We start from the raw sequence: 26943 nt of genomic DNA on the forward strand, positions 1-26943 counted from the left end.
TAAGGAAGGTTGAGGGCATTATGAGCTTTCTCTAGAGTTATCTGCTTGTCTACAGAATCAGGTACTGGCCACTAGCACTGGTAATGAAGAGGCCCTGTCCCATGATTTGCCTGACCCTACTTCCCTATTCAGTCACAGACTTCACAGAACACCACCAGAAACTCAGTCTTGAAGCTGGCTATTTCACAGAGGAAAGGAAACGTGGAATACTGAACAGCATCTTGTTTCAAATGGAGTTTGTCCAAAGGGAAAGCAAGTGCTGTAGCATGAGCTAGACCTTTCATTGTAGTTATAATTTTGTCCTTACCTCCTGACACGATTCAATAAACTCATCTAAAGTTACAACACCATCTTTGTTTTTATCCATTTTCTGCAAAATAAAATAAAAAAAATATTTTTGTTTCCACAGGTAACATTGCAGTTAAAGTATAATATCTTATTTGATGCAACCTCAATAAACCCAGGGCACTTTACAAGCTTAGATTACAGACTCAGCATCATTGGATAAATTTGCCAACTGCTAAGGACTTGTTTACTCTGGTATTTGGAGCACTTTTGAGGTCATCTCCAGCTATTCCTTCCTTGACATACACAGCAACCTCTGCCCTTATTACATCGTTTATTTATTCACTGCCTCACCAACCAGCACCCATATTCCTCTCTCTCTTTACGGGCAGTTGAGAGAAGCAGCACAGAAGGACAGCAACACATGCAGAGGCTTCAGACTTGCTGGATGGGGCACATCCCACTGCAAAGGGTTGGTCTAAGAGATAAATGGGATACCCTGGAGTCAGGAAATCAGCAGATACTGGTAGGCTGAATGGCTGCTAGTGTTTATATTGGAATATATAGCGGGGCATAGGATTGAACTTGAAGCTAAACTTACAGTAAAGTATATCAGTGCATAGCTCAAGTGTTAAGAAAAAAACACATAAAAAATCAAGTACCTGGAAGAATACTTCTACATGCTGCCTTGGAGCATCTTCCTTGAGCACTGGATATGTGTACTTTCCCATCATATCATAAATTGCCTTTACAATATCCATCATTTCCTGCAGTAGTGGCATGCCAGCACAAACACAAAAGGGAAATTAATAGAAATGATAGCACATTTCTTCCTTTTACTACCCTTCACCCTCCTATTACAGAACAGCACGAGGATGCCTATACATGAGCACGAAGACAGACCTACCAGCATATACAAGTTCATCTATAAAAACCATGTGCTTCTTTCTGACTGTGCCATGACTTTGCCATAGCCGTGTTAGAGGTGCCTGCAGTGCTCACTTCGCTCCTCTGGCCAGGCGGCACTGCAGGACGTGTGCTCTGACACAGCAGCTGCTGGGGACGGTGCTGGGCTGCAAGCGGTATGCTCGGCCTGAGCACTGTGGCGCCAACCTTGTCCCACAGCCTCCTCCTGGGCCAGGGGCCAGCTCTTCTCCACACCTTGCACAAACTGCCACACAACTCCATGACCAGTAGCAGTAAGCACAAGCCCTCAGGTATGCACAATAATTTTTAAAAGATAGACCGAGATGTATTTGCAAAATATTCTGGTTGCCGTGCTCAAAACCAAGGCTTCCCACAAAGGGAACAAGCAATACCAGATAGGAAGATAAAACCAGATAATAATGCAGGATTTGGGAGTGGTGTTGGGGGCTTGTAGTTCTTTGGGTGAGCCCACGCCATACCTCCCCAGAGCAGCCAGAAACCCCTTGTGCCTCAGCCACCGAGTAGCTATTGTCACTGTCACTCTCCCCTTCGCAAAGGTTGTTGTTCACAGCTGTAACTAGGATTTTGCTCCTGGCTAAAGCAATCCATTATAAGCACTTAATATAGGGAAATACATCTACAAAATCATGCAATATAAGATCACTGTGCACTTTCGACACAGATAAATGCTCAAGTGCAGTCTGATTTGCATTTAATTGGCTGCACGCAAAATTAATTGTGTTCGGCATCAGAAACCAGACAGCTGTCTTCAGAAATCAACCACATCTGTGGGAAACAGCCTTACCTCCTTGTTTATATAGCCATCCTTATTTATGTCATACAGATTAAACGTCCATCTTAGCTTTTCATGAACAGTTCCCCGCAACAGAATGGACAATGCCATCACAAAATCCTGGTTCAAGGCAGAGAGAGAAATGTGAATTTGCATAACATCCTCTTCTAAGTCACCTTCTGCAGGAATGGAAGCTGATGCTTTCTTAACCCCAGACCCAGAGTGCTAGTGAAGGAGGAAGAAAATCCAGCATTTTCTCTGTGTCCACCTTGAGAGAGACAGAAAGATCCCAAACTCCTTTAACACAGGGAGCCTCAGGTTTTGTTCTCTGGCAAAATCTGTCAGACTTGACCAGACACGATTCCCACCACTAATTACTCAGACTGGAACACAGCATTTTAATTGTAGTTTTTGTTTACAGTAAAGTTATTGCTTCTAATACCTTTGATTTATTGTTTATACTGCATGGTGGCTCAGGCATTGTAGGCAGCATTGCTACAGGGATTTATTAGTACAGGCAGAGCTTCAGGCTAACAGAGCTATATGATTCCTGATACCTCGTTTAATGTATTTATTCTTCCTATGTTATCTCCATTAGCTCTGCATGGGGCAGTGCATCACCTCTTAGAAACCATTGTCCCTTTTTCCCAAGGCTCAGAGGAATTTTAATTTGCTGAACAATAAAAAAAAAGGGGGACAAAACACTTGTGTTTGACAACCACTAGAGAGACAGCTTTGCCAGGAAGGAAAGCTCAGCTTTTTTGCTGCGTCTAAGTCTGTTTAGGTTTCTGGAAGTCTCTAACTACTGAGTAGCTGCCATATGCAAAAGTCCCACTGCAGCCATCTCTACAGACACACACATATACATATTGTAACTTTCCCATTTTACATTTGATAAATTAACTGATTTCTCAGTCTTACCTGGAAATTATTGGAGTTCTTAGCCATTTGATGACAAAGGCAAGACTGCCTATGATGTCTAGTTTTATGATCACAGTAAACTGTCGTCAGAACGATGAAGTTTATCCTTTACAGGTGTATGAGTTAACAAATCCCTTTGCTGCACTCCAACTATGTGCGTGGGCTTGAAGGATGGCTATTTGTAGCCACAGCAACAAGCCTTTTAGTTAAAAGGTGGATTTGGCTTCCCTAGGAACTAAGTACCTGAGATGCTTGTTCAATATATCAAACAAGCTAAAAATCCTCCATATTCCAGGAACATACAAATGTAACCCTGCAATGCATGATCACTGAAGAAGATATACAATGTACTGGCTTTTCTTTGACATCCAAATTATCTGTGCAAATCACAGGATGGGAATGTCCTCGACCTCTCCTTTCTGCTACATAAATCTCTGCACTTTCTCCCCCTGGTGCTGAATAATATGATCTGTATGTTTCCTTAGTGAAAGAAAACATGCAACTTCATCTTCATAAGCTAAAGTGAAGCAGATTTTAAAATATCAACTGATTTTAGACTGAAAACTCTAGCCATAATCCAACAAGTCCTACTAGTTTACAATGAAGAATGGATGGAGAAGCTTAAAAACACAAAACTGAGAAAGAGACATCTAAGGAGGAACAAAACAATTACCTCAAACTTCACGGAGCCATTTTGTGCAGTGTCAAATGCATTAAAGAGATAATGTGCATACATACTAGCATCTGAAAAACACAAAGGGCACTGATTGGTACAACAGTTCATTATACAGTAATGGCTCCAAACAACATTAATGACCTTTATTTTCCTTATATTCCTCCATATTCTATGACCTAGTAAATAGTAACATGGACTTGCATATTCCCCACACCCGCCCTTAAAACAGCTTTGTAAAAGTTTTTATTACAGTAGAAATTATCTGGATTATGGGGCTGCCCCTGAAAGGAAGAGAAAAAAAAACCCTCCCAGGAGGGTCTCTGGAGCAAATGGAGTACTAACTCCGGTGGGAAATGCAACAAATGTACCAAACAGTGTTTGCAGCATGTGTGCTTCCTTCCTCTACCTTCTGCTTTGTGTGAGATACAGCAGAGATCACCAGGGACTGTCCAACTTCAGAAGGGTCTAGCTCCAGTAACCTGTGTTTGTCCATGACTTAAAGAACAATCTCATTTGAGGCATATTTTCATCCTTTTGAATCTTAAATTGCTGGTTTTAGAAAAGCTTTCCTATTGGGAAGAACAGTTTCTATAGCCACGTGAAGGATGGCTGTTAACTGGGAAAAAAAGTAATGGTATGGAGAAAAATAATCAAATAGGTGTATGACCCAATGACCGTCACTGGCCTGTTCGTCACTCTGGAGGCAATTCACATGCCTTTCTGTATTACTACAGCCCAGCTTTTCAAGATGGAAGGAACTGATATTAAATTCCCTTAATTATTTCGTTGCTATTCTAGCAGCCATGCACTTTTTTGTCTCTTCTATTCTTTGCCTCTAGCACACAGCATTAGTCAAGCCTGAGTCTTCATACTCGATATATGGGTATTCAGGTGAAGCCCGGTGCCCTGTGCTATGCAGGCAGTCAGGTGGAATGACCCAGCATCTCTACTCTGATCTCTATGAAATGATTACATATTTTCACATGTTCCAAATCCAGGAAAGTGTAACAATGTGCAGAAAAATAAAATAGTTAAGTTACTGTCATCCATAAGGATAGAATACACTGGGCAATAGGAAAAAATAAGAATTTCTACTACATTTTTAAGAGAAGGATTCTGAAATGGAATCATAGAATCATAGAATCATTAAGGTTGGAAAAGACCTCCAGGATCATCAAGTCCAACTGTCAAGCCAACACTAGCACGTCTCCTAAATCATGCTCTGAAGTGCCACGTCTACATGTTTTTTGACCACCTCTAGGGATGGTGACTCCACCACCTCTCTGGGCAGCCTGTTCCAAAAATAGCTCCAGAAGAAAGCCATAGACTTACTTATGGGACAGTCCTACTAAAAACTAATTAGGCTAAACTAAACAATGAACTAAAAATACTAAACTAGAGATCTTATTTCAATAAGGTATGATGTACATTAAGAAATAGTAGATCATTAGGATCATTTGATGACAGATTAGCAAAAACAAAAACCTGTCAAGGATAGGAGCCCTATGTAACAAAAATATCACAAGCCTGGGATGACACTGTACAAAGTTTTTATAATTCAGAGTTACTTTACTACCTCTGGGATGTGCAAGTTAATCTGTACAGAGAGTATAAAAATGAAAAAGTCTCTGAGATCTCAAAATCGATGACTAAGGTTATACACACTGTTTAGAAACCAAGTGAAAGAAAACTGTGTAAAATATGAAATAATATCTGCTGTTAAGCTGAGTTACTATTAAGCTTGGTTGCACTACCATTGTCATTAACCAAGAGAGAATCACATTTCAAGGGACTGGGACACAGGAAAAAAAGAAAAGGCAAGTCTTTGTCAACCTCAGTAGAGAGGAAAGAAGTTATCTATCCATGAAATGATGAAGCTTCTGTGCCTGATTGTTTTTCACACATGGGAAGGAAAGAGTCACTCAAGGTGTGTCACTTAAAGGAGTTACTGCAGTTACTTGGGGTAACTGGAGTTTCTTGGACTTTCTGGAACGTAGGTTGAAAACACAAAACACATCCAGAAATACATTAAGATAATAAATACTTAAATTTTTGCATACTTGTTAAAAAAATAAATAGGCTGTTTACTTGATTACTTTTTATAACAAAATGAAAGGCAACCACAGTAGGAAATGATCAAGTCCATACTGCAATTGAATGTAAACTTTTTATAGGTCTAAATCTTTGAGGTCGCATGCATTGTAAAACATTAGCATAATGTGTTTTATTTTCACATTTAGTTGAAAAACCTCTTGTTAATAACCCTCTTAAAGTAAATGCACATGCACACATACATGCAGAAACTTCAGTCATCATTCACAATGAGTGTCTTCTGCAGCTACTACGGAGCAGGACATATTTGGAAAGCCTCAAATACTGAATGTTTTACTAAAAAGCCACTTAAACCCATGACTCATTTCTTTCAGTTTGAGAACAGTATCCCCACAGAACATATCCAGTTAGAAGAACATACAGATTCTCAATATATTTAAAAGGCAAGAACATACATTTTTTGAGAGGCTAATACAACGCTTTAATATTCCAATACATGATATGACACTACCTTTGTTATACAAACACCAAAAATTATAATTTCAGGTAGCTAGGAGCTCAGACATCAACTAAAAACTGCTTTAAGAATTTTAGGGAGGTTTTGATTAATTTTCAGGCCAAAATGAGGTCTGGGACTCTTCTGTGCTAGATACTACATGGACAGCAGTCCAGCAGCAGGGAAATGAAGACACACTGAGGAGAAGTGATTTAGCTTTCTGCCATCCAGAAAGCCAGTACAAAAAACAGCATCAATCCTCAGTTTCTGTTTTGGAGTTGGAGAATGAAGAGCTGGCAGCTAGGGGCAATCTTTAATGTGGGTTTGTCTATATTCTTGTGAAATAACTCTTCAAAGGGCCTAACTTGATTTTTTTTTACCATGATGTTTGTGTTTCTGTTTAAGATCCTGCAAAGCTTAACCTCAATTCACATTTCTTGCACAGATTATCTGAAGTAGTTTTGCAACCAGCTGGCAGTAATGAATGTTAAGGCATGCTTCAGTAAACCCGACAAAGTACTCTGCTTACCTCCATGAGGAAAAAACTGTGCATAGATCTGTTTGAAAGTCTCTTCATTAACAACCCCACTAGGACATTCCTGTTGGAAAACAACAACAACAACAACAACAACGAAAAAAAGAGTCAAGGAAAATACCAGGTCTTTAAAGGTTCATTTGCAAAACTCTACAAGCCTGAAGAGAGCAATTAAACAAATCACATTCTTGTTCTTACAGTACTCTGGATTCACAAAATGTACAGCTGAAGAAATTAAAATAATTCAGACTGCAATTTCATCTTAAGCGTCTCATGGACTTGGTTCACCATTATTAAAATTTTTAACAGTGTTTTCAGCACTGTTTAATTACTGTTTTATAGGATGACCTAGAAAGGCAGCTCATGCTTTCTGTCATATGAAGCTTTCATCTAATAATTGCAAATAACACTACTGCCAGCTAACACTTCCCTGTCCGATGCCGCCAAGTATATGAATTCATTAATCCTCAGCAGAAGACTGTAGCCAAATACCTTATACCAGCTCCATGGAGGCTAGCAGTACATACTATACTTATAAGTCCTTACAAACAAGCATTAGTATTAGGCTGAAAAAGGTTAGATAATGTTTAATGTTTTCATCTGCTCAGCCTTCTGTAAACTTCTGAGAAGCTAGACTGTGCCCATGCAAGTTTTCTAACCTGGCAACCAGTGGGGTTATTTTATTTTTAAGCTCTGGTGCTAGAATGTAAGGCATTTCATTTCACTTTTGGCTGCTTTCAATAGTGCTAATACTTAGGAAGACGGTGGCAGATTTTCTGCCCCAAACTTTCTGACCTACTAACTAACACTGTGGGGTGGCATTCAGGAAGGGAAAAGGGGATCCCTGCCTGGAGGGCTCACACTTGCTCTGCTACAGCCAAGCAAAATCCAATCCGTTATGGTAGTTTGGGGTAGGAGGTACTCACTGGGCACGTTTGCAGAGTCTGGACAGCACCCGTGAAGAGGAAGATATGGCAGCTATGAGGAGCTGGGCCCCCAGGAGCTTTATCCTGTAAGTGATCTGAGCCAAGATCCTCAGTTCTTACCCATCAGGATGTGGGACCACAGGCAATGGAACAGACAGGTGAAAAACAGCACAAGAACTGTCTCCACATTGTGAATCCTGTTGCTTACTCTCGATTCTTTTTTTAAACTTAAATTACTTGGACAATTCAATAAAATTCAAGAGCAAATTTAGCTTAAAACTATGGTGCTTTACCACCCCCTCCAACAGCTCAGTGCTGTCATAATACGCATCCATGTATCACAGAGAACCTCAGGCACTGCTATCTGACTATGTGAAGTTTTCACTTATATAGAATATTTCCCAGTTGATGACACTCTTCCTCACAGATTTGCCTATCAACCAATTTTGAAAACTAAACCAGAGCAAAACAATTAAATTACCATGACACTGATCCCTTTTCACAGAGCACAGGATTATAGATACAGAGAAGTTAGCTTTCTCCCACATTTGGAAATACCAGCTGGCAGAGACACTGCCAGTCTCTCCCCCACTGCAGTCATTTGACCCCATTCACAGCAATTTAAATTCCTCAGTCCCAGTTGAGGCAGTGCGTCACATGGAGGGAAGAGGCAGCATGAGCACTGCCACTCCTGGCAGAACATGCTGGAGATGGATTATTTGAGTAGGTTAACTCAGAATCTCTTGTGAAACCTGTGCATGTATCTTAGTTGGATGCTTATGATTAAGTTGAAGGCCAGATATGGGATCAAGAAAGTTCATCAGTTACTGGTAGTAACTGTTTTGCTCTTTCTGTGTTGCACTATGATTGCTGTCCCATTTTAATACAGATCCTTCAGCAAGGAGTTTCACAGATCTATAACCCTTTGCACAAGGAATTACCAACTTTCAATTTTTGGGACCTGACTCCTACTATCTTGCCTGATAGCCCTGAATTCCTGTGTAGAGATAGAGACAGCAAACAGTTGATCCCAACATTTTTTTTCTACCTGCCACTTGTGATTTTGTAGTTCTTCTCTTCATTATCTCTTCTCCAGGCATCCGACCCTAAGAAGCATGAAAGGCATCAAGCATCCTTTGACTATCCTGTCTCTGCATCTTTCTATTTCCACCGTACCCTTTTTGAGACGGCAGCCCAGGACTGGAAGCCATGTTCAAGATGCCGGTACACTGTTCATTTGTCCTGCAGAATAATGGTGTTCCGTCCCTGTTTCTTTGTTCTTTTCCTAATAAATCCTAATCAGAATTATCGGAGAAATGGGATGCAAACTGTTTTTCAGATCTTTTCAATAACGCTAAGTCTAATCATGGCTAGTCTTCAGGCACCATATCATATTTTCCTCCTTCTAAAGTAATGGAAATTCATTTAAGAGTTCATTCTTCTGCACTAACTCACCTAGTAGGCTCATGCCTCTGTGCAGACTGAGATGTGGTGGTAGCACAAGCAAGCTTAGGGATGAACAGAGATGAGTTTGAAAGAGCATGGAGCTGCACAGCCTTTACATCCAAACACACTACTGCCATGTTACGCTAGCTGGAATATGCCTGCTACATCACAAGATGCTGTTGGGGTGGAACGCCCCTCCCCAGCCCCCAATCTCCCTATAATTCTGTGGTTGGCCTGGACCTGATTAAATAGCAGGCTTGGGAGTGCGTGTCATGGCCCTAGGCAGGTTTGCAAAGAAGGGCAGAAGCCAGCACTTCTATAGTTACTCATTACCGACAGCCTTCAGCTGCCATAAATGCATACACTTACTGTCTGTTACACCCCACTCTGCAGATCCAAGACAGGCAAATGCTTATTCTGATAGCATTACAGGTTGTTGATTTTGAGATGAGTAATCTTAGGAAGTCTACAAAAAATCCCTTTGAATTGGTGACACAAAAAGCTGGAGGAAGGTTCAGGTCTATGACTTATTTATTGATGAATTCTTTAGATACCTTTTAAGAACAAAAAGGACTTTGACAAGAAATTCTTCCACCATGAAAAGCCTATAAAGGAAAAAAGGCATTTTTTTTCAAGCCTCTGATCTGCCAGCATCACCTGCTGCTGATGTACATTCACTAACCACGGAAAAGGAGAGAACAAACAAGAGAAATCACTTTATCCTGTGCAAGTCACAGAAGGAGAGCAAGGAGGGGTACTTCAAGTGACATCAGAGGCAGCTCCTTAATCACATACCCATTTGCTATTGAAATTAGGGTGATTAGATCTGAGTTCCTTCCTCCAATGCAGAAGAAATCCTGGTGTGTTCTATCCACCGATGGTCTTCTACTCAAATAGCAATTTGGGATAGATTTGAGCTAAATAAAGGATAATTTGTTGCTTGAAAAAAACCCTAAAATTATCTTTTACTTTATGTCTTCATAAAGTAACAGTGGACAGTGGAACTGTCCTTCCACTGGTTATTTTTAAGTGTCCCAAATAAAACCCAAACCTGGCACTGTGGTCTTGACCTCACTGGGGCCACTCCTTCTCCAACGTCAGTGTTCAAGGCTTGTTCCCCAGCAAGGGGATGAAAAGACCAACTGGACTATCTAAAGCCAGTGGCTGCAGGACCAGACATTGGCTTTTCATTTACAGATAAAACTAACAAAGCTTTCTAATTCTGTAAGGCAACATTCCTAGTTAGAAGAGTATCCTCAAAACCATCCAAAGCTCCTAATAAAATAGACATTGCCTTGTTTCTTTGTCATGAGAAAAGTGGTTACTCTTTCATCTATTTGTACCCCTTCTAATAAGCTAGAAATCATTAAAAGAAGAATAATTAATAGAAGGTAATAGCTACTATAAAACTGTTCTCCCAAAGTTCATGTGTAGCTGTACGCTTCTACAGGAGAACTTATCTTGGGCCACATATCTCCGGGACACAGGGCTCTACCCACCCTGGGGACAGTGATGCACAGACATCAATATGATGGATACAAAATGTCCGTTTATTTAGCTGCGTCACACGCTTATGTAGCTCTTGCGCTTCCTGTTCCTGCCACTCCTATGGGGAGGAGTCTATCTTTCCGTCACATCCCATGATCTTCCGGTCGCCGATCCCTGTCTATTCCCCTACATTCATGTTTCCTAAACCTGTAATTTAATGTATATTAAATAAATAATCTGTTATTTATTTATCTATTAATCATAGATCAGACCAAGTACCCTACCAACAGCCATTCTTGGGTAGAAATTTCACTGGAGTGCCACTGCTCCAAGACCCACACTGGGCCTTTGCAGAACTTCAGAGTATTTGACCAAGTTGTCATTCTTTTTAAAACCCAGACTAGCACAGCACCTAACCATCCTTTCCAGCATAGTGCTACTGGCCAAGCACACTAAGTGAAGATGTGTTTCTTTCTCTCATCTTGATAAATACAGCTATTATCTTCACTAAGAACCATCACTTCCCATGCTTAAATATAGTTTAGAAATGTAGGGACTGATCATTATTTTCACTATACCTTCCACAATGCTGTATTAATAGCCCTTGTTTACTAAAAGCCCCAGCCCACCACTAGCAAACCTGAGAATGAAGTTTAAGTCTGTGAAGGGCAAGCACAGAGGAGAGGCAGCTGCTGCAGGCACTCTCCTTGCAGAGGCAAAGTCTCCTGAAGCAGTTTTGGCCATTGTGCCTGATTAAATTTTCTGAAATTCCACATGATCCTTATTGCTTCTGATACTCCATCTGGAAGCCAAATGAAAGCTTGCATCAAACCTCCAGGAGTGCTGGGGAGAGGCAGTGCTGACATTGATCAGCCTGTTTAGCTCTCTGTAACTGTATTGCTTTCAGACACATATGCTAGTAGCAATTCATTTGCACTTAATTGATCACAATTTTGTTTTTATATGAGTCAAATAATGCTCAGGAGGCCTCATTAGTACTACAGTATAACTTAGTACAGCTGACTCAAAAGAAATCTCTCTTGTGACAAGGAGCAGGTAAGCTTAGTATCAGTTTAAATTCCACTGAAGACAAAGGTTTACTTATTCAAGAAAAATTTCTCAGCAGTATGAAAAAACACAGTCCTTCACCATAACATTCATAAGGCAGGGGGATAGATTTCAGGTAAACCCCTCTCATTTCTTTAACCCATGAATTCTTTTAAAATGTCCAACAAGAACAGTGAAGATTTTTTTTGTATTGTTGTCAAGCACAGAAACAACCCCTCATTTTCAAAAAGCTAGCTGTCGAGCACTGGCATTGACAGCATAAGTCACGTGCATGAATCCACCCTCTCAGACTTCTTTTAAGATACTAAACCACAAAGGAGCTGAACCCATGTTAAAAAAAGAGAAAAGAACCCAAACAACAACAATAAAAAAGAAAATAAAACAAAGGTTGCATTTGCTGTGCTTTCTTCTGCTGGAATCAGAAATTAACTTCATTGATTGCTTTCAAAGATGTGCAATGTGGACAAGAAGGGATCAGCAGCAGAACTGAAATGGGGCTAAACATAACCTGCCCATCAGACTGTTCTCAGGTAACTTGGCCAGAACATGAAAAAGAGTACTTGAGGGGTCATGTTTTGCTAAACCAGAGGTATTAAGTTAGCCGACCACAGACAGTCTCAAACATATTGTCCTTCAGATTCCACAATCCAAACTTGTGTCTTTAAGTGTTCACACATCCCACGAATTTTGTTGCTTTTATTTTGTTCTTCCAGTTTGGAGCTATTTTGGGGATTATTAAAGTATCAGAACATTTCTACCTTGCTCTTACTGCTTGCTTTTGTCTCCAAAAACCTGACGTGTTACAGATGATTACATCTTATACCACTCTCCATTACAGATTTGCTAAAATATGCACACTAAAGAAAGGTATGAGTGTCTCCAACAGGTCCTCACTTATTTGGGTTGTCTGTTTTCTGATTTATTATCAGAAAATTATCCCTTGCAGCTAACAATCATTTCCCCTGACAGCACAGAACCCCCCTGAACTGAGGAAAAAATCCCATAAAGGTCCCAATGCTTTTAAATCAATGCACTAAATTCCAAAGTATGTAAGTCATTAGAAACATAGTCTGAATGGGAGGTATTGAGTTACTGAGCTCAAACCTCTGTAGTTGGTCAGTTTACTAGTCATCAATTTATCAATTTTAATCTTAAAAACAGCTTCTTATTCTCCTCCCTCCCATTCTATAACCGTTCCCCAAATTTTTCTCCTCTGAGGAGTAGAAACTTTTCCAATTCCACCTTATGCCTATTGATGGCCAGTTTGTTGCTGTGCCATTACTGCATTTCAGCTCAAACAATTCTCTCCACTGATGTATTATAGACAGAAAGTATCACATTTTATTTTTGTAAAGCTAAACTAAGGCAAGATCAATCAGAGGTTATGCTGGTTTTTGACATCTCTGTTACCTTGCTTTTGCAGAACCGCAGCCAAAGCAATCAGGCCAAATGCCTTGTATTAATCTGGCTCAAGCCTGACAGCAGCCAACTCCAAGGTGCAGAATAGACTATTCCACAAAACACAGAATGCACCTTCGGGACAGAGATAACTGCTAAGATAAAAGCGGACTTTTGGTCCTAGCATCAAGAGATGTTGGACAGCAGGACCCTTCCACAACTTGAAAAGAAAGCGGAATGCAAAGAGAGAGGATATTTGGCCAGGCAGCAAGGACACTGGCCTGGTTAGCGTGCTCTGCTTCTCTGGAGTGGTAAAGGGTCAGTCTGAATTTGGTGGAAGCCTCCACCAGTCTGGTGCAGAAACACCACACCTGACCAGTATCACACTGGGAAGATACTGGGAAGGTTTGGAGCAATTGGGGAAACAGATTTCAGAGATTAAGAAAAAGCAGGAATAAAAGTACTGAGAATTAGGACCCTGGTCAGCCAGGGTGCTAGTCTGGAGGCTACCCCAGACTGCATTGAACTGCCTTTGGCCAAACACCATCCATGTTCATGAACATCCAGCCTTCAGCTCCTGTGCCTGCATCCAGGCTGAGCAGGGCCTCTTCTCTCCATGTCCATTACAAGTGCCTGTAAATGGCCCTGTGATAATCCAGGTGTTGCCTCATGATTAAACAGGACCTGTGTAATCACTCAGAGCAAGCAGTAAATACAAGCCAGAGAGAGGAAAATTACTGCATTCCCACAGGGATTTTGAATCTCCAGATGGCACTGTAACATCATCCCAAAAAGCAGACGGTTCAGTACAATAGCAAATATGGTAACAGCTGAATCAGTTTGCCTGCTGTGCATAATTACCTATCCCATTGAAACCATGATTTACAGGCTACAAATGCTAAAGCTGCTTTCATTTCAATGTAAATCTTAGATATTAAGGCTTCACACACATTGTGTGCAGAGAAGATGGAGGAAAACAGACTTTGTCCTAACAACCTTATACAAAGCAAGATCTTGCCAGCGATCCCAAATACCAAGACCTTCAGTGAGGTCTTAGGAAAGGGTTTAGGCCACAAGTTAAATGCACTTGTCTGTCATTATTCTTGCCCTGGGAGATAATGCCTCCATACTGCAAAGTGATAGCAAAATTGGGAGGGGCAGAGGTAAATGTCAGACCTGCTGAGAGAACTGCAAGGCTGCCTCTCTGTTTTGCATAGTAGATGCTGGCAGCGCCAGCTCCTCTTCTCAGCATGGAGCAGTGCTCTCCCACGCAGGATTCCCACCAAACACAGCAATACAGAAAGCATTTCAGAGATGTTAGCAAAACACAGCAGTTAAGAACTCTCTGAGTTTAGTCTCCCTCCGTAGGCAGTCGTGTCATATTATACTGTACGATAACTTGTCAAGCTCCCTCAAAAGCTATATGATTTCTTGCTGGCTGTCCAAAGAATGAAGAGGTTTCAGAATATCAGCCTTCAGTGGTTAGAAAACTTACATATGAAATGACCTCCTATGTGCAGCAAAGGCTGTACAAATATAACACATGCATCAAACGGAGAAATATAGAAAGCTGAGCTATGCCTTGGCCTGCTTAGGTAAACAGTGAAATAAAGGATGAAACCACCAGACTCCTTGGAGAAGTCAAATATACATTGAAGATGTGATTCAATCAAATTTCAGAAATCTGTCAAAAAGAGAGGCCCTTCACAATGTCCAGCAGATTTCCCTCAACACTACCTGTATTTATGGTAGCTTAGCTTTCTTTTGGCAAGTTTTTACCCAATAGAGTTGACTTTCTGTATTTCTCCAAGAAATTTCAGCATTTCACTCTGACAGTAGGTGAAATGCTGGAGCTGGCCTGCGAGACAACTTAAAAACCACAGTGTTTATTGAGCTGGCTTTATACTGATGTATTAATCATCATAAAAATATCAGCTGGCACGAACCACCTGGTTGACTAAATCCAGACCCTCAGGCAACCATGTAATGAGTATTCATTCTTTAAGGCCCATAAAACATCTGCTCCATGTAGCTTCAGAATTCCCTGTTTCTATTTATTATGATGAGTCCCTAAGAGGCAGCAGCAGGTGACCTAGAAGCTGAGGCTCATGGAGCCACAGACTCCCTACTACCAGCAAGGGTATAGCTGGAATGGTGGTTCACATCATAGACAAGCATGGTGCTGTTCTGTTCAGGCAGTCATGCCAACTGGCATGTTTCCTGCTCTCACTTAAACCTGTAGTTTCTCTCTTTTCTCCTCAGTCTTGATACCTGTTTACTTTTGATTTCTTTTTGGCTCCTGCCACTCCAGCCTTATTCCCTATTTACACAGGACCTTATAGTCCTAATGTGCTCTAATAACATCCTGCTACAAGAAGATGATTTCTCCAGCTATAGAAAGGATAAAAAAAAAACATCCCGGGCAGCTAATCACAAGCAAACAGTACCACTCGTATTTGAACATGAGGAACTGACAACAAGTCAATAAGTAACCATAAAAACATTTTCAGGTTATCTTGAAGTACTGGCACTGAGAAAATTACAATGTTCTTACTGACATTTGGGGAAAAAATTTAATGAGACTATTATGTGCTGAATATTCACCCAAACCCAGTTTTAGGCAGATTACAGTGTCATAAATATTAGATGGAGAGACAGATTGTTCTCATTTTTGCTGTGGTTGGGGAGATCTAGCACAAAACTCCTAATGTTTAGCAAGGGAATAATACAAAATGCAGCTGAGCAGTTGAGGCTGGTGGGGGACATACATACTAGACTTGGTATTGTTCTTACATTTTTAAATCCTCTGTAAAGCACTTGAAGTTCTCTTTTAGTGAAATTGGTTTGCGCTTCAAGCTGTTCCAGTCCTTCGGGTCTATGGCACACTGTAGTCATTTCTAATTCATCTTCAATTTTATCTGAAAGAGAAGACAGGAAAATATTTATTTTGGTTGTTACTTTTGCTCTATTAACATGATGGATAGGACAGACTGGATTTCAAGAGCAATACAGAAAACAGAAACCATCAACAGGACTGATCTGTATAACAGTTTTCAACCTCTTGAAAGCAAAATAAAAGCCATATGAGTAAAGCAATAGCTCACATTTCTTACTGGGCTGCCAATTAGCTCCCCATTCACAAAGCCAAAACTGGTGGAGAACAGAAGGGAAGGCATCAGATAGGTTGCTCCAAAAGGCAAGACCAGATATTTCTTACCTAAATATTGAAATAGCATGGAGGAATAGGCCTTTCAAAGTACTAGCTTTAAAAAAAAACTGTGCAAATATAAGTGAGACAGCAGACATGCTTAAGCATATTAGACAGTGACATTATACTGAGGGTAAACAGTGAGGGAAACTCTTCTGTGTGCTAACCAAAAAGCTTGCTATGGAGACACTAAAGGTCACTTTAATTGTAGGAGAAATTCAAAAGATACCCACAGTTCCTGAATCTGTAATGAATCCAGCCTGCATTTACATGGACTTTTTGGGGAAACAGATAAGTAATGAAAAATACTTATGTGCATTTTATTCAAGAGATCACTCTCCCGCAAGGAAGAAAAATACTTGAGACATAACACATCCTGTATTACCATAATCTCACCTCTTTTTTGATGCGTGCTTTACCTGTCAAGCCCATTTCTCCAGCAGTATAGATAATGTCCAAATATATACAGATGCTTAGTGTACATCAATTTGAGATTCTTTAAACTTCAAGGACCAGATGCAGGTTTCAGCTCACATGAAAATCCTATCTACATCCAAAAGTTGCTTTGCATAAAAACTAACACTCCCTTTGTTATCAAAACCATACAACTTTTGCCCTATAAAAAAGTTTCAGTTTATTGTGCACAAATATAATGTAGTAATTCCTGCTGAAAGACGAGGATTTCACAAGAAATGTGCAAGGAAATGGAGTCACTCTGAATAGACAAAAGGCATGAATTCAGAGCAGACTGGCTCAGTGAAAGAACAGACCGGAATAAAGCTATCTTTTAATAAACTAATTAATTCTGTACATATATATGAAGGTTATTACGGGACAATACACGTAAGTGAGTGATAATGGTTAATTAACACTGGTTCATTGTTTTATTATTATTAAATTGGGTTGAACTATTGGTGAGTTTGGGGTGAACCATCCTCCTAATCCTCTGTCTGGAGCTTCAGTCAGCATTTGTGGGGCTTAAGCAGTGATAATACATGCCTAAATACTGGGTTCAAGGTCCCTTCCACAGCAAGGAAATAAAGGTAAAAGACTATTATAGCATGAGACAGGAGAGTATCACAACCATTTACGATGCAGAAGATATTACTGAACGCTGGCAAGTGGCCCCAGAAAAAGCCTGACGGAGACACCTTCTCCACACAAAGGGAAAATGAAGAGTTTAGAAATTATAGCTCCTGTTAGAAGAAATGGACGGAAAAGGATATCTGGTACAGGAAAAACAATTGATAATGTGAAATAAGGGGGAAAAGCCATTTTCTCTGAAATAGACATGCCACAAAATGAAGGAATGTAGAAGCAGCTGTGGAGGGAGGAAAAAAGTAGGGAAGGAATTCCTTACAATGAGGGAAGAGGAATGAATGAAAAAAGGAGAGGAAATCAATTTGGAAAGGAGCTGAGTTAGGGAGACTCATCACTAATCCATACATTGTATAAGAAATACCATTTTGTTTACCTTTGCTTAACCATAAGTTACCTAAAACCCTTTACAAAACGCACGTAACCCCAGACTCCTTCCCCTGTGTTTCCCTGCTGTTCTCCAATGCAATAAGCAGTTTACACATGACCTTGACAGTAATTTCATTTTTCCATAGGAAGCCAAGCATTTTGTGCTGTGCAGTACATAGGCAAGTTAGGCTCTGAGCCTTTCTCTTCTCTGTAAGCAGTTAAACATGCCCAGCTTTTCACTGACGTTTCCTATAGATTGAGTTGCTCTGAAGTTATTTAGAACTTCAGTTAATGTAAAATACAAGGGTAAAATACGGGCCATCTAGTCTTTATATCCTATAATATACAACAGAAAGGAAGGAAAAAAAATAATCTATGCAACCTCATATAAACGATGAGGCTAGTGAGGGAAGCCAGCCTGTTGGATTACTCTCATACTTGGTTTTATTTACTTTCCTACAATGTGGCTGCTCATATGGCTTATACAGAGGCAGGAAAGATCCAGCTAAGAAAAGCCATGCTCCTTGCAAAAGCATTTTGATATGACTAGTTTTTTGTGGCTATTTTATTTGCCATATACTTCTTAAGCAACCAGTTTTCCAAAACACTTAGTGGAATTTGTGTTAGTAATTAATGAAAAAGGTCTCACTCATGGAAATGTTCCTCTATAGCTCCATGCTAGCTTTAAACAAAATCTGCAGAATTACAGCTCAAAACTCTTAGTTCTTTGGCTTATCTAGGTGTCCTTCGTATGAGCAGGCCTAAAATTAGGGTCTTGGAATTATTTTTTCAAAACATTCTTGAATAAAATGTTACTCAGTGAACATTGTAATTTAATGACGATATATTGTCTTTTGACAATACTAGCCTCAATGAGTCGTTATTTCAAAAGAGAGTAATTAATCTTTTTCAGCTTGTCCTGCAGGAATACTTTTTTCCAGCAATCAGTTCATGAGCTTTGGTCCCATGGGGTAGATATTTTTATATTAAAAAGAATCCAGATTATTGTTGTAGATTTGATTCTACTTATGCTGAGAAATGTGGTTTGTTTCTTCATAACAAACTGCAGAAAAGAAATTATGAAAAATTCTTCCCTCTCTAAGGGACACACTATTTTTCCCTTCTGTTCTCTATTCCAGAACCAGCATTAACCTCTGCCTCTGAAGAGGATCTCACAGAATCACAGGTTGGAAGGGACCTCAGGGATCATCTAGTCCAACCTTTCTAGGAAGAGCACACTCTAGAAAAGATGGCCCAGCACCCTGTCCAGACAAGTCTTGAAAGTGTCCCACGTGGCCGAGTCAATCACTTCCCTGGGGAAATTATTCCAATGGTGACTGTCCTCACTGTGAAAACTTTCCCTCTTGTGTCCAATCGGAAACTCCCCAAGAGCAACTTGTGTCCATTCCCCCTTGTCCACTCCATGTGACTCTGTGTAAAAAGGGAGTCTCCATCTTCTTTGTAGCTGCCCCTTAAGTACTGGTACATGGGGATGAGATCCCCTCTAAGCCTCCTTTTCTTAAGGCTGAACAAACCCAGCTCTCCCAGCCTATCCTCATATGGCAGCTTCCCAGTCCTTGGATCATCTTGGTGGCCCTTCTCTGGACCCCTTCCAGCCTGTCCACACCCTTTTTGTATAGCGGGGACCGGAACGGGACACAGTGCTCCAGGTGTGGCCTGACAAGCGCTGAGTAGAGCAGGATAATGACTTCTTTATCTCTGCTGGTGATGCCCTTTTTGATGCAACCCAGCGTCCTGGTGGCCTTCTTGGCTGCAGCAGCACACTGTTCGCTCATGTTGAGCTTTCTGTCCACCAGGACCCCCAGGTCCCTTTCCACAGAGCTGCTCTCCAGCCAGGTGGATCCCAGTCTGTGCTGCACTCCCGGATTATGTTTTCCCAGGTGCATGACCTTACACTTCTCCTTGCTGAACTTCATAAGGTTCTTGCTGGCCCACTCTTCCAGCCTATCCAGAGCTTCCTGCAGAGCAGCTCTCCCTTCTGGAGGTCTACTTCCCCACTCAGTTTGGTGTCATCTGCAAACTTCATCAGGCTACACTTGATCCCGTTATCTAGATCACTTATAAAGATGTTGAATAACATTGGGCCCAATATTGATCCCCAGGGGACTCCACTTGTGACAGGTTGCCACTTTGAAAAGGAGCCATTTATCACTACCCTTTGGGTGCGGCCTGTCAGCCAGTTCCCCACCCACTGCACAGACCACTTGTCTAGGCCATAACACATTAATTTCTCCAGGAGGAGACTGTGGGAACTGTATCAAAGGCCTTGGAGAAGTCTAGGTAGACGATGTCCACTGCCCGCCCCATGTCAACCAGGCAAATCACGTTGTCATAGAAGGCAACCAGATTTGTCAAGCACGATCTGCCTTTAGTGAAGCCATGTTGGCTTTTCCCAATTACATGCTTCATTTGACTTGTGATGGCCCTCAGAAGGATTTGTTCCATAACTTTCCCAGGGATTGAAGTAAAGCTGATGGGCCTATAGTTACCCGGATCTTCCCTCGAGCCTTTCTTGTAGATAGGGGTAACGTTTGCCTTCCTCCAGTCCTCTGGGACATCCCCTGTTCTCCATGACTCCTCGAAGATTATGAAGAGTGGCCTTGCGATGATGTCAGCCGGCTCTCTCAACACCCTCGGGTGGATGGCATCAGGGCCCATTGATTTGTAGGGGTCAAGCTCCTGTGGTAACTCATATACTAACTCTTCCGTCATTGATGGTGGGTCAGTGTTTGGATCAACCGGCAATTTCATTCCCAAAGCTTGGGACCCGACAGTGATGGTAAAGACAGAGGTGAAGAAGGTGTTGAGGACCTCTGCCTTTTCAGCATCATTGGTGATTGACTCTCCTTTTCCATTTAACAGTGGGCCTATGTTTTCCTTCTTTTTCTGCTTATGGTTGACATGTCTGAAGAAACCTTTCTTGTTATTTTTTATGTCTACAGCCAGTTTCAATTCAAATTAGGCTTTTGCTTTTCTGACTGCATCTCTGCACACTCTGGCAATGCCCTTGTAGCTCTCGACAGATAATCCTCCATTTCTCCATCTCTGGTATGCTTCCCTTTTGGATTTGAGTAGACCCAGGAGGTCATGGCTGAGCCATGGGGGCCTCTTGCTCCACTTATTTCCCTTTCCTTCGTAGGGGATAAATTGGCTTTGTGCTTCCAATAGAAAGTTCTTGAAGAACTCCCAGCACTCACTAGCTCCTTTGTCTTCCATGGAAGCTTCCCATCGAATCCCTCCCAGTTGAGCCCTGAGTGAACTGAGGTTTGCTGTTCTAAAATCCAGAACCCTTGTCTTAGAGCTGACCTTCAGCACACTCAGCAGGATCCCGAACTCCACAATATTGTGGTCGCTGCAGCCAAGGCTATCACTAACCGAGATATTACAAAGCAGGCTTTCTCGGTTTGTGAATAGCAAGTCCAGCAGCGCCTCCTTCCTGGTTGGCACATCCAACATTTGTATCAGGAAACAGTCCTCTATCCATTCCAGGAACTTGGTGGATGACATGGAGCTGCCGTATTGTTCTTCCAGCAGATGTCTGGGTAGTTAAGTCCCTCATCAGGACCAGGTTCTGTGGGCCAGAAGCTTTCTTTAGCACCCCAAGTATCACTTCATCAGCATCGTCATCATGGTTAGGAGGTCAATAGCAGATGCCCACTGTGAGGTCCTGCTTGGAGATGACCCCTTTGACTTTAACCAAGAGGCATTCGATAGAGCAGTCGCAATCACCATAGTTGACTTCAATACATTCAAGGTGTTCCTTGATGTAGAGTGCAACTCCTCCACCTCTTCTACCCTGCCTGTCCTTATGATAGAGCCTGTAACCGTCATTGGATCTGATGGTTCCCTGTGGTTTAATCCTTTCATTTGCTTCCTCTTCCTTTCCCAAAGGAAATATTTTGAAACTTAGCAAAAGAACTTGTGAAGCTTCAGATCTGGCCGAGGGAGCACTGAAAATGACACCAGACCAACAACTTCCCAGTAAATACACACTAAAAATGTTCCTTCAGTGAAACACACTCTGATGCAACAGAGCAGCCCTAGGCATTCCTTGGAGCCTCACTGCAGAAAATAAATTCAAGACAGACTTATTGTTCATGTTGTCTATCGCTTGCCAATGAAGAGCTATTTTCTGTGGTGTTTCACAATAATTTATGCTTTAAAAGACAAAACTTATTTTAGGAGTAACTATTTCACATTAATAGGCCTCACAGAGCAAACATTCCCTCCCTTGTGTTCATCAGATATTTACATTCAAACTTTTCTCAGTTGTTATCCCATATTCAAAGATTGCCCTTCAGCACAGCCTCTGCTTATCCCTCCTCCCTTCCTGGTAAAATCCTGCAGTGGGCATAGCACAGACCTCAGAGCTGGAGGGCACCTGCAGCTGGAGACCCAAGGACACAAACTCTCCTTTTCTGTGCAAATCTATTGTTTCCAACTCAGAAGTCCCCACCCCCCCCGAAAAATTTTGTTGTCATTTGTTTCCTTTCAGTGTTTTCTCTTCAGTCAGCTCTCTTAAATCTCTTTCTTCCGTTCTCTGACACTCTCTAAATTAACCACAGTAACCTCAGTGGCAAAAAAGGAGATTGTCACTTCATTATCTGCCCTTGCCTTTTATTATATATATTGTATTTCCTCTTATTTACATTTTCATTAGCACACTGGCTCAGTCCCTCCCAGCTCTTCAGAGATGTCACTGTATGAAACATGAGCCCTTGCATTTATAAACACTGCAATTTTATTAAACTGAAGCTCACTTTATGGCAGTGAGGGCAAGCAAAAGTGTATATACATAGATACACACATGCAAATGTAAAGCTTTATTAGGAAAGCATGATGCTAAGATATTTTATCTCACGTCACATTTTTCTTCAGTTTTGCCTTGCTTACTTTCTGAACACCCTGAGAGATCTTAGTGTAGGAAACAGGCATGCCACTGGTTTGAAGTGAATTTTCTTCTCCTCCGATTTGCAAGTGCACAAACAGACCTAGGGCCTGACTGCAGACAGTGCAGGGGATGTGTGTGGTCACCTCCCCAGCTCAGGTGACACATGTGACCAGCTGAAGCAGAGCTGAGATACAGCTGTTGCTTAGAGCATCCCTTCTGAGCTGGAAATAAGCCCTGCCCTGCTCAGTGGAGGCACCCACCTCAGGGTCTGGGTACCATACAGCTGAATACTGAGCACTGCACCTTAGCAAATACATCCAAAGTTATTATCCTGGATCTCAAATAACAATCTCTTCTGTTGGATTATCTGTCCTTACCACTTAGGTGGACTCAGTAACTAAAGCAGGAGGTTTCTCCTGCTTGCAGGTACTGATAAATGAGAAGTTTGTGGTTTTTTTTTGTTTTTTTTTTTTTTTTTTTTTTTTTATCTCCAGTACTTGTTGAAATCAGCCCTGGATTATTCCCTTCCATGCCAGACAGCTGCAGCGAGCTGTGTCCTAGGCTGAAGATCACTTGCACTGTTTAGCTGGAGCAGAACACGCCTCTGCATTTGCTTAGCTGTTTTTCTAGCAATATGTTTAAAACTGGAGGAATGAAAAGTAGCACTTTCTGATTTAGAACTTGCCTCGGGTCATAGTTTGATGGCTGCTTTAACAGCCATCAATAGCCCAATAGCCCAATCAACAGCCATCAACAGCCCAATAGTACGGGTCTCGTAGAAACACCTGTGGTAATCTTGCTCCAAAGTAGGTCCAGGTTATAATAACTACCTAATTTTGCATTTTCATGCAAAACATCATCTCTATTTGCTTAGCCCATATGATAGGCACATTTTATATATCAGACAAAATAAATAGTGGCTTACCTTTACAAAGAAAAACAATCACAGAATCTGACATACTTGCATGCACATGTGTATTTTATGGATTGTTGCTAATGAAATATATTGTATTTCACTTCTCTGTTGCTTGCTCAAGAGCAGAGACTGAATTTTCATTAGGGTAGATCAATATTTTAACTGAATACGCTTCGGAAAGTTCTTAACAAGGCTTGGTTTATATACCCTTTCGTATTGGTTCTAATTTTACCTTTTGTTATCTTTACAACTTGAAGATTTCCATACTTAGACTGCCTGCAAATGGCATGGCCCTGTGTTTCACTGCTGTAAACTTTGCTGAACAGAATTTTATTTCTCCAAGTGAGAAACTGGAGTAATTTAAGCCTATTCATGTAAAAGCTATCTTGTACATCTACATGCCTACGGACAGAATTGATTAATCATTGAGGAAAACACATTTTTCAGCCACAGCTGGGTACTTCACAGAACCAGGCAGAGGGACTCAGTCCTTCCCTTACCCATGGTAAAGACAAGAAATCTATTGATTTTGAAAGAAGACAACCTGCTCCAATATTTCACTTTTCCAGATCTTTCCATTCCATTGGACATATTTATCTGCCATGTTATGGAAAAAAACATTGTTTCATTGTCAATTTATCTTAAAAATACACATGTAACACAATGAACATCCAGGACAGTTGCAGGAACTAAGGCATTGCCCAGAACCAGTTCCTAAACCTGCGACGCCCGTTAGAGACCCAGTCCGTAATGTGCCAACACTATTGGCAGAGGGCAGACAACGTGCCACAGTCAGCACTTATGTCTTCTGTTGACAGCACATCTTCTAGTATTCACTTTAGTGACCCATTTCCATACAAAACCACCTAATCAATATTCTTCAGATCCAACAATCCTTTCTGCAGAAATGGAACAGATTAAGTTGGCCCCAGACAATGCCAAAGTGGTATTTTGTGTACAATGAAACAGGGAAAAAATTGTATGTTATTTACCAGCTGCTTTTCCGGCTCTGGTTTTGAACAGCCATCAGGCTGAAATTTATTAACCTGCCCGTCCTTCCTCTTGCTGACAGCTGCCTCTACAGAAGCAACATCTTGCACAAAAGCACAAGTGAGCCAAACTCATTTGTGAAACACAACATCAAACACCTTTCCAACAGCAGCCACCTAAAATACTGCAGCATTTCCAGCCCTCCAACCTATGTGCCTGGCAAATGAGCTATAGTGATGCCTCATCGTATTGTTAGGGCTGGCCAAGGACAACCCAAGGCCTAAAATGTAGTTTAAGGGGAGGGTGTAAATGATGATTTAATAAAAATGCAAATGAACCTGTCCCCTGCTTCCAATGGCTGCAAGGTGAAACTAATGCCAGGCTCCATGGCTAATGGGAGGATTTTGAGAGCATGCTGCTTATAATAAATTCACTTTTTGTTAAAGAAAAAAATCAAGATGTAAAATAGAGCTAATGTGCCCAATGTTAATTGTAAAACTGACAAGTATTAGATGAAATGGGTAATTTTACAAATACAGCAGAAGATTAAATTATGTGCAAGAATTATTAGACTGCATCTTATTTTTATTAAAAAAACACTAGCTGTATTTTAGGAGCAAGAATCTGAAGAATAGTTAATCCACAACATCTTTGAAGTTAATCTCCAGACAGAGTACTTGCTTGGCCAGCTCTCATAGGAAATAGATCCTGCCTGTGGGAAACCAACTGCAAATACTTGAAAATTTCATGAAGAGTAATAACTAAAGGCCCGAGTCCACAAATGCACATGACAGCAGAAAGGTGTAGGAATAGGAGTCAGGCAAGAGCTGTATTATTTATGCAGACCCCGCACATTGGCCTCAGAGTTCCCTTCATTGGCGTATGTGGGAGCTGTAGGAAATAGTGCTTTTGTGAAGTCCTTTGAGGTCTGTGGTGCCAGATCCCTGAGGCAAAGGCAGCTACCAAGTACAGCTCCACTATCTGGAACAATCAAAATATTTCTGTGCAGTTCCATGTGCTTCCACCAAGACAAAAATCTGTTAGCCTTGACCCCAGTGACCCCATCTGGCAAATACAAATCAACAAGACTAACAGAGCAGATAACGAGAATCCTGCGGGCTTGTTCCCACTGACATTGCCAGAATGACAGCTCAGACAGAACTTAAACCCACATATCTGTACATCTGTGAATACTAAAAAAGGGTTAACTAAAATCAGCTGATCGCAAACATCAATTAAAAAATGGCACCAAGATACCTACTGAAGGATCAGATATTAAACTCATTTAACTGAACTTGAGAAGTCCTTTATTAATGAATTATTATTAATATAATTTCCTGGCTGGACAGATCAGCTTCTAAATGAAAAGAACTCTCCAGTCAATAAAACGAAAACAAAACAATGACTCCTTATTCATCCTCTTTTCCTGAAATTATTATTTGACTCTTTCAGCTCCATTTTCCCCATTAAATCTGCAATATCAAATTCATTACACAGTCAAGCTTAATAAGGGTGTTCTGCCTGCGTGAACTGGGAACACCAGTTGCAGAGAAAAGCTACTTGAAAACCCAACACTGAATAAAATTCTGAGATTAAAAAATATAATAGAATTTTAAAATTTTTTGGCTAAGCTTTGCAATGACCTATACAAAATGTAATGTATACTTTCTTCTGCCTCTATACGCCTTTAATTAGTTTCACAGTTGTGCATAGGGAAATTAGAGCAAGGTTATCTCTGAAAAAGGAGGTGCAGGAATAGTCTGAGGCCACAGGTACCTCCAAAATGTGTTTCTGGCACACAGCTATCATCAAGTAAAATTATTTGAACCGGAACTACACAAAGTCAAATTTGACTTTAAGTGTTTCTGCAGACACTATTAACTTTACACATCATTAGAAACAGCATTGCTTTGGCTATTCCCAGAGGAGGAGACAGCAGGGTGTCCTTCCAGTGCACTGGACCTTACTTGGGACAGCATTTTCTTTTCTGTTTTCCTCGCACCTTCCCACCTGTCTGTAGCAACATTTATAAGGGAAGCTACTTGTCAAAATGGGTTGAAATCCACTGAAAGACTGCTGGGTGCTTCTCTGCTTTTCCATGGGGATGCTGCAGAAAATGTTCTTTTGAGACAAGTGCTTTTCTCCAAGCAGCTGTTCAAAGGTGAATTTGCAAATAAACCTCTCTAGAAGGGTTAGAAAATTGCTTCACTGATGATTTTTGGAAAATTCCCACTGATGCTATCTAAGAACTTTACACAGAGAGTACCTGAACTGCTAAGTACTTGACGTAGCGTGTCCTGCGATAGAGCACTGCACAAACAGAAGGACTTGGAAGTTGAGTGGAAGCTCAACCTTCATCAGAGAAGACTCGGATGCTCCCTAGAGCTGCAGCCTTGCCCAAGAACTAGGCAATTTTCAAGTACGTATAATTTTGTTTGC

The 26943-nt window shown here is 41.0% G+C and overlaps 1 protein-coding gene across 1 annotated transcript in view; it reads right to left on the reverse strand.

Moving 5' to 3' along the window:
• The window catches only part of KCNIP1 (potassium voltage-gated channel interacting protein 1), a 298956-nt gene that overhangs the window by 5844 nt on the left and 266169 nt on the right, over positions 1-26943 (reverse strand). Inside the window, exons 2-7 of the mRNA XM_064458911.1 lie at positions 15805-15929; positions 6680-6749; positions 3600-3670; positions 2018-2125; positions 948-1052; positions 308-370 (exon numbers count right to left, since the gene is read on the reverse strand). Coding sequence (XP_064314981.1) covers positions 308-370; positions 948-1052; positions 2018-2125; positions 3600-3670; positions 6680-6749; positions 15805-15929 — 542 coding nt within the window. The remainder of the gene's footprint in view (positions 1-307; positions 371-947; positions 1053-2017; positions 2126-3599; positions 3671-6679; positions 6750-15804; positions 15930-26943) is intronic.

This window comes from Phalacrocorax carbo, chromosome 8 (genome assembly GCF_963921805.1).
Source record: "Phalacrocorax carbo chromosome 8, bPhaCar2.1, whole genome shotgun sequence".
Classification (NCBI taxonomy): domain Eukaryota; kingdom Metazoa; phylum Chordata; class Aves; order Suliformes; family Phalacrocoracidae; genus Phalacrocorax; species Phalacrocorax carbo.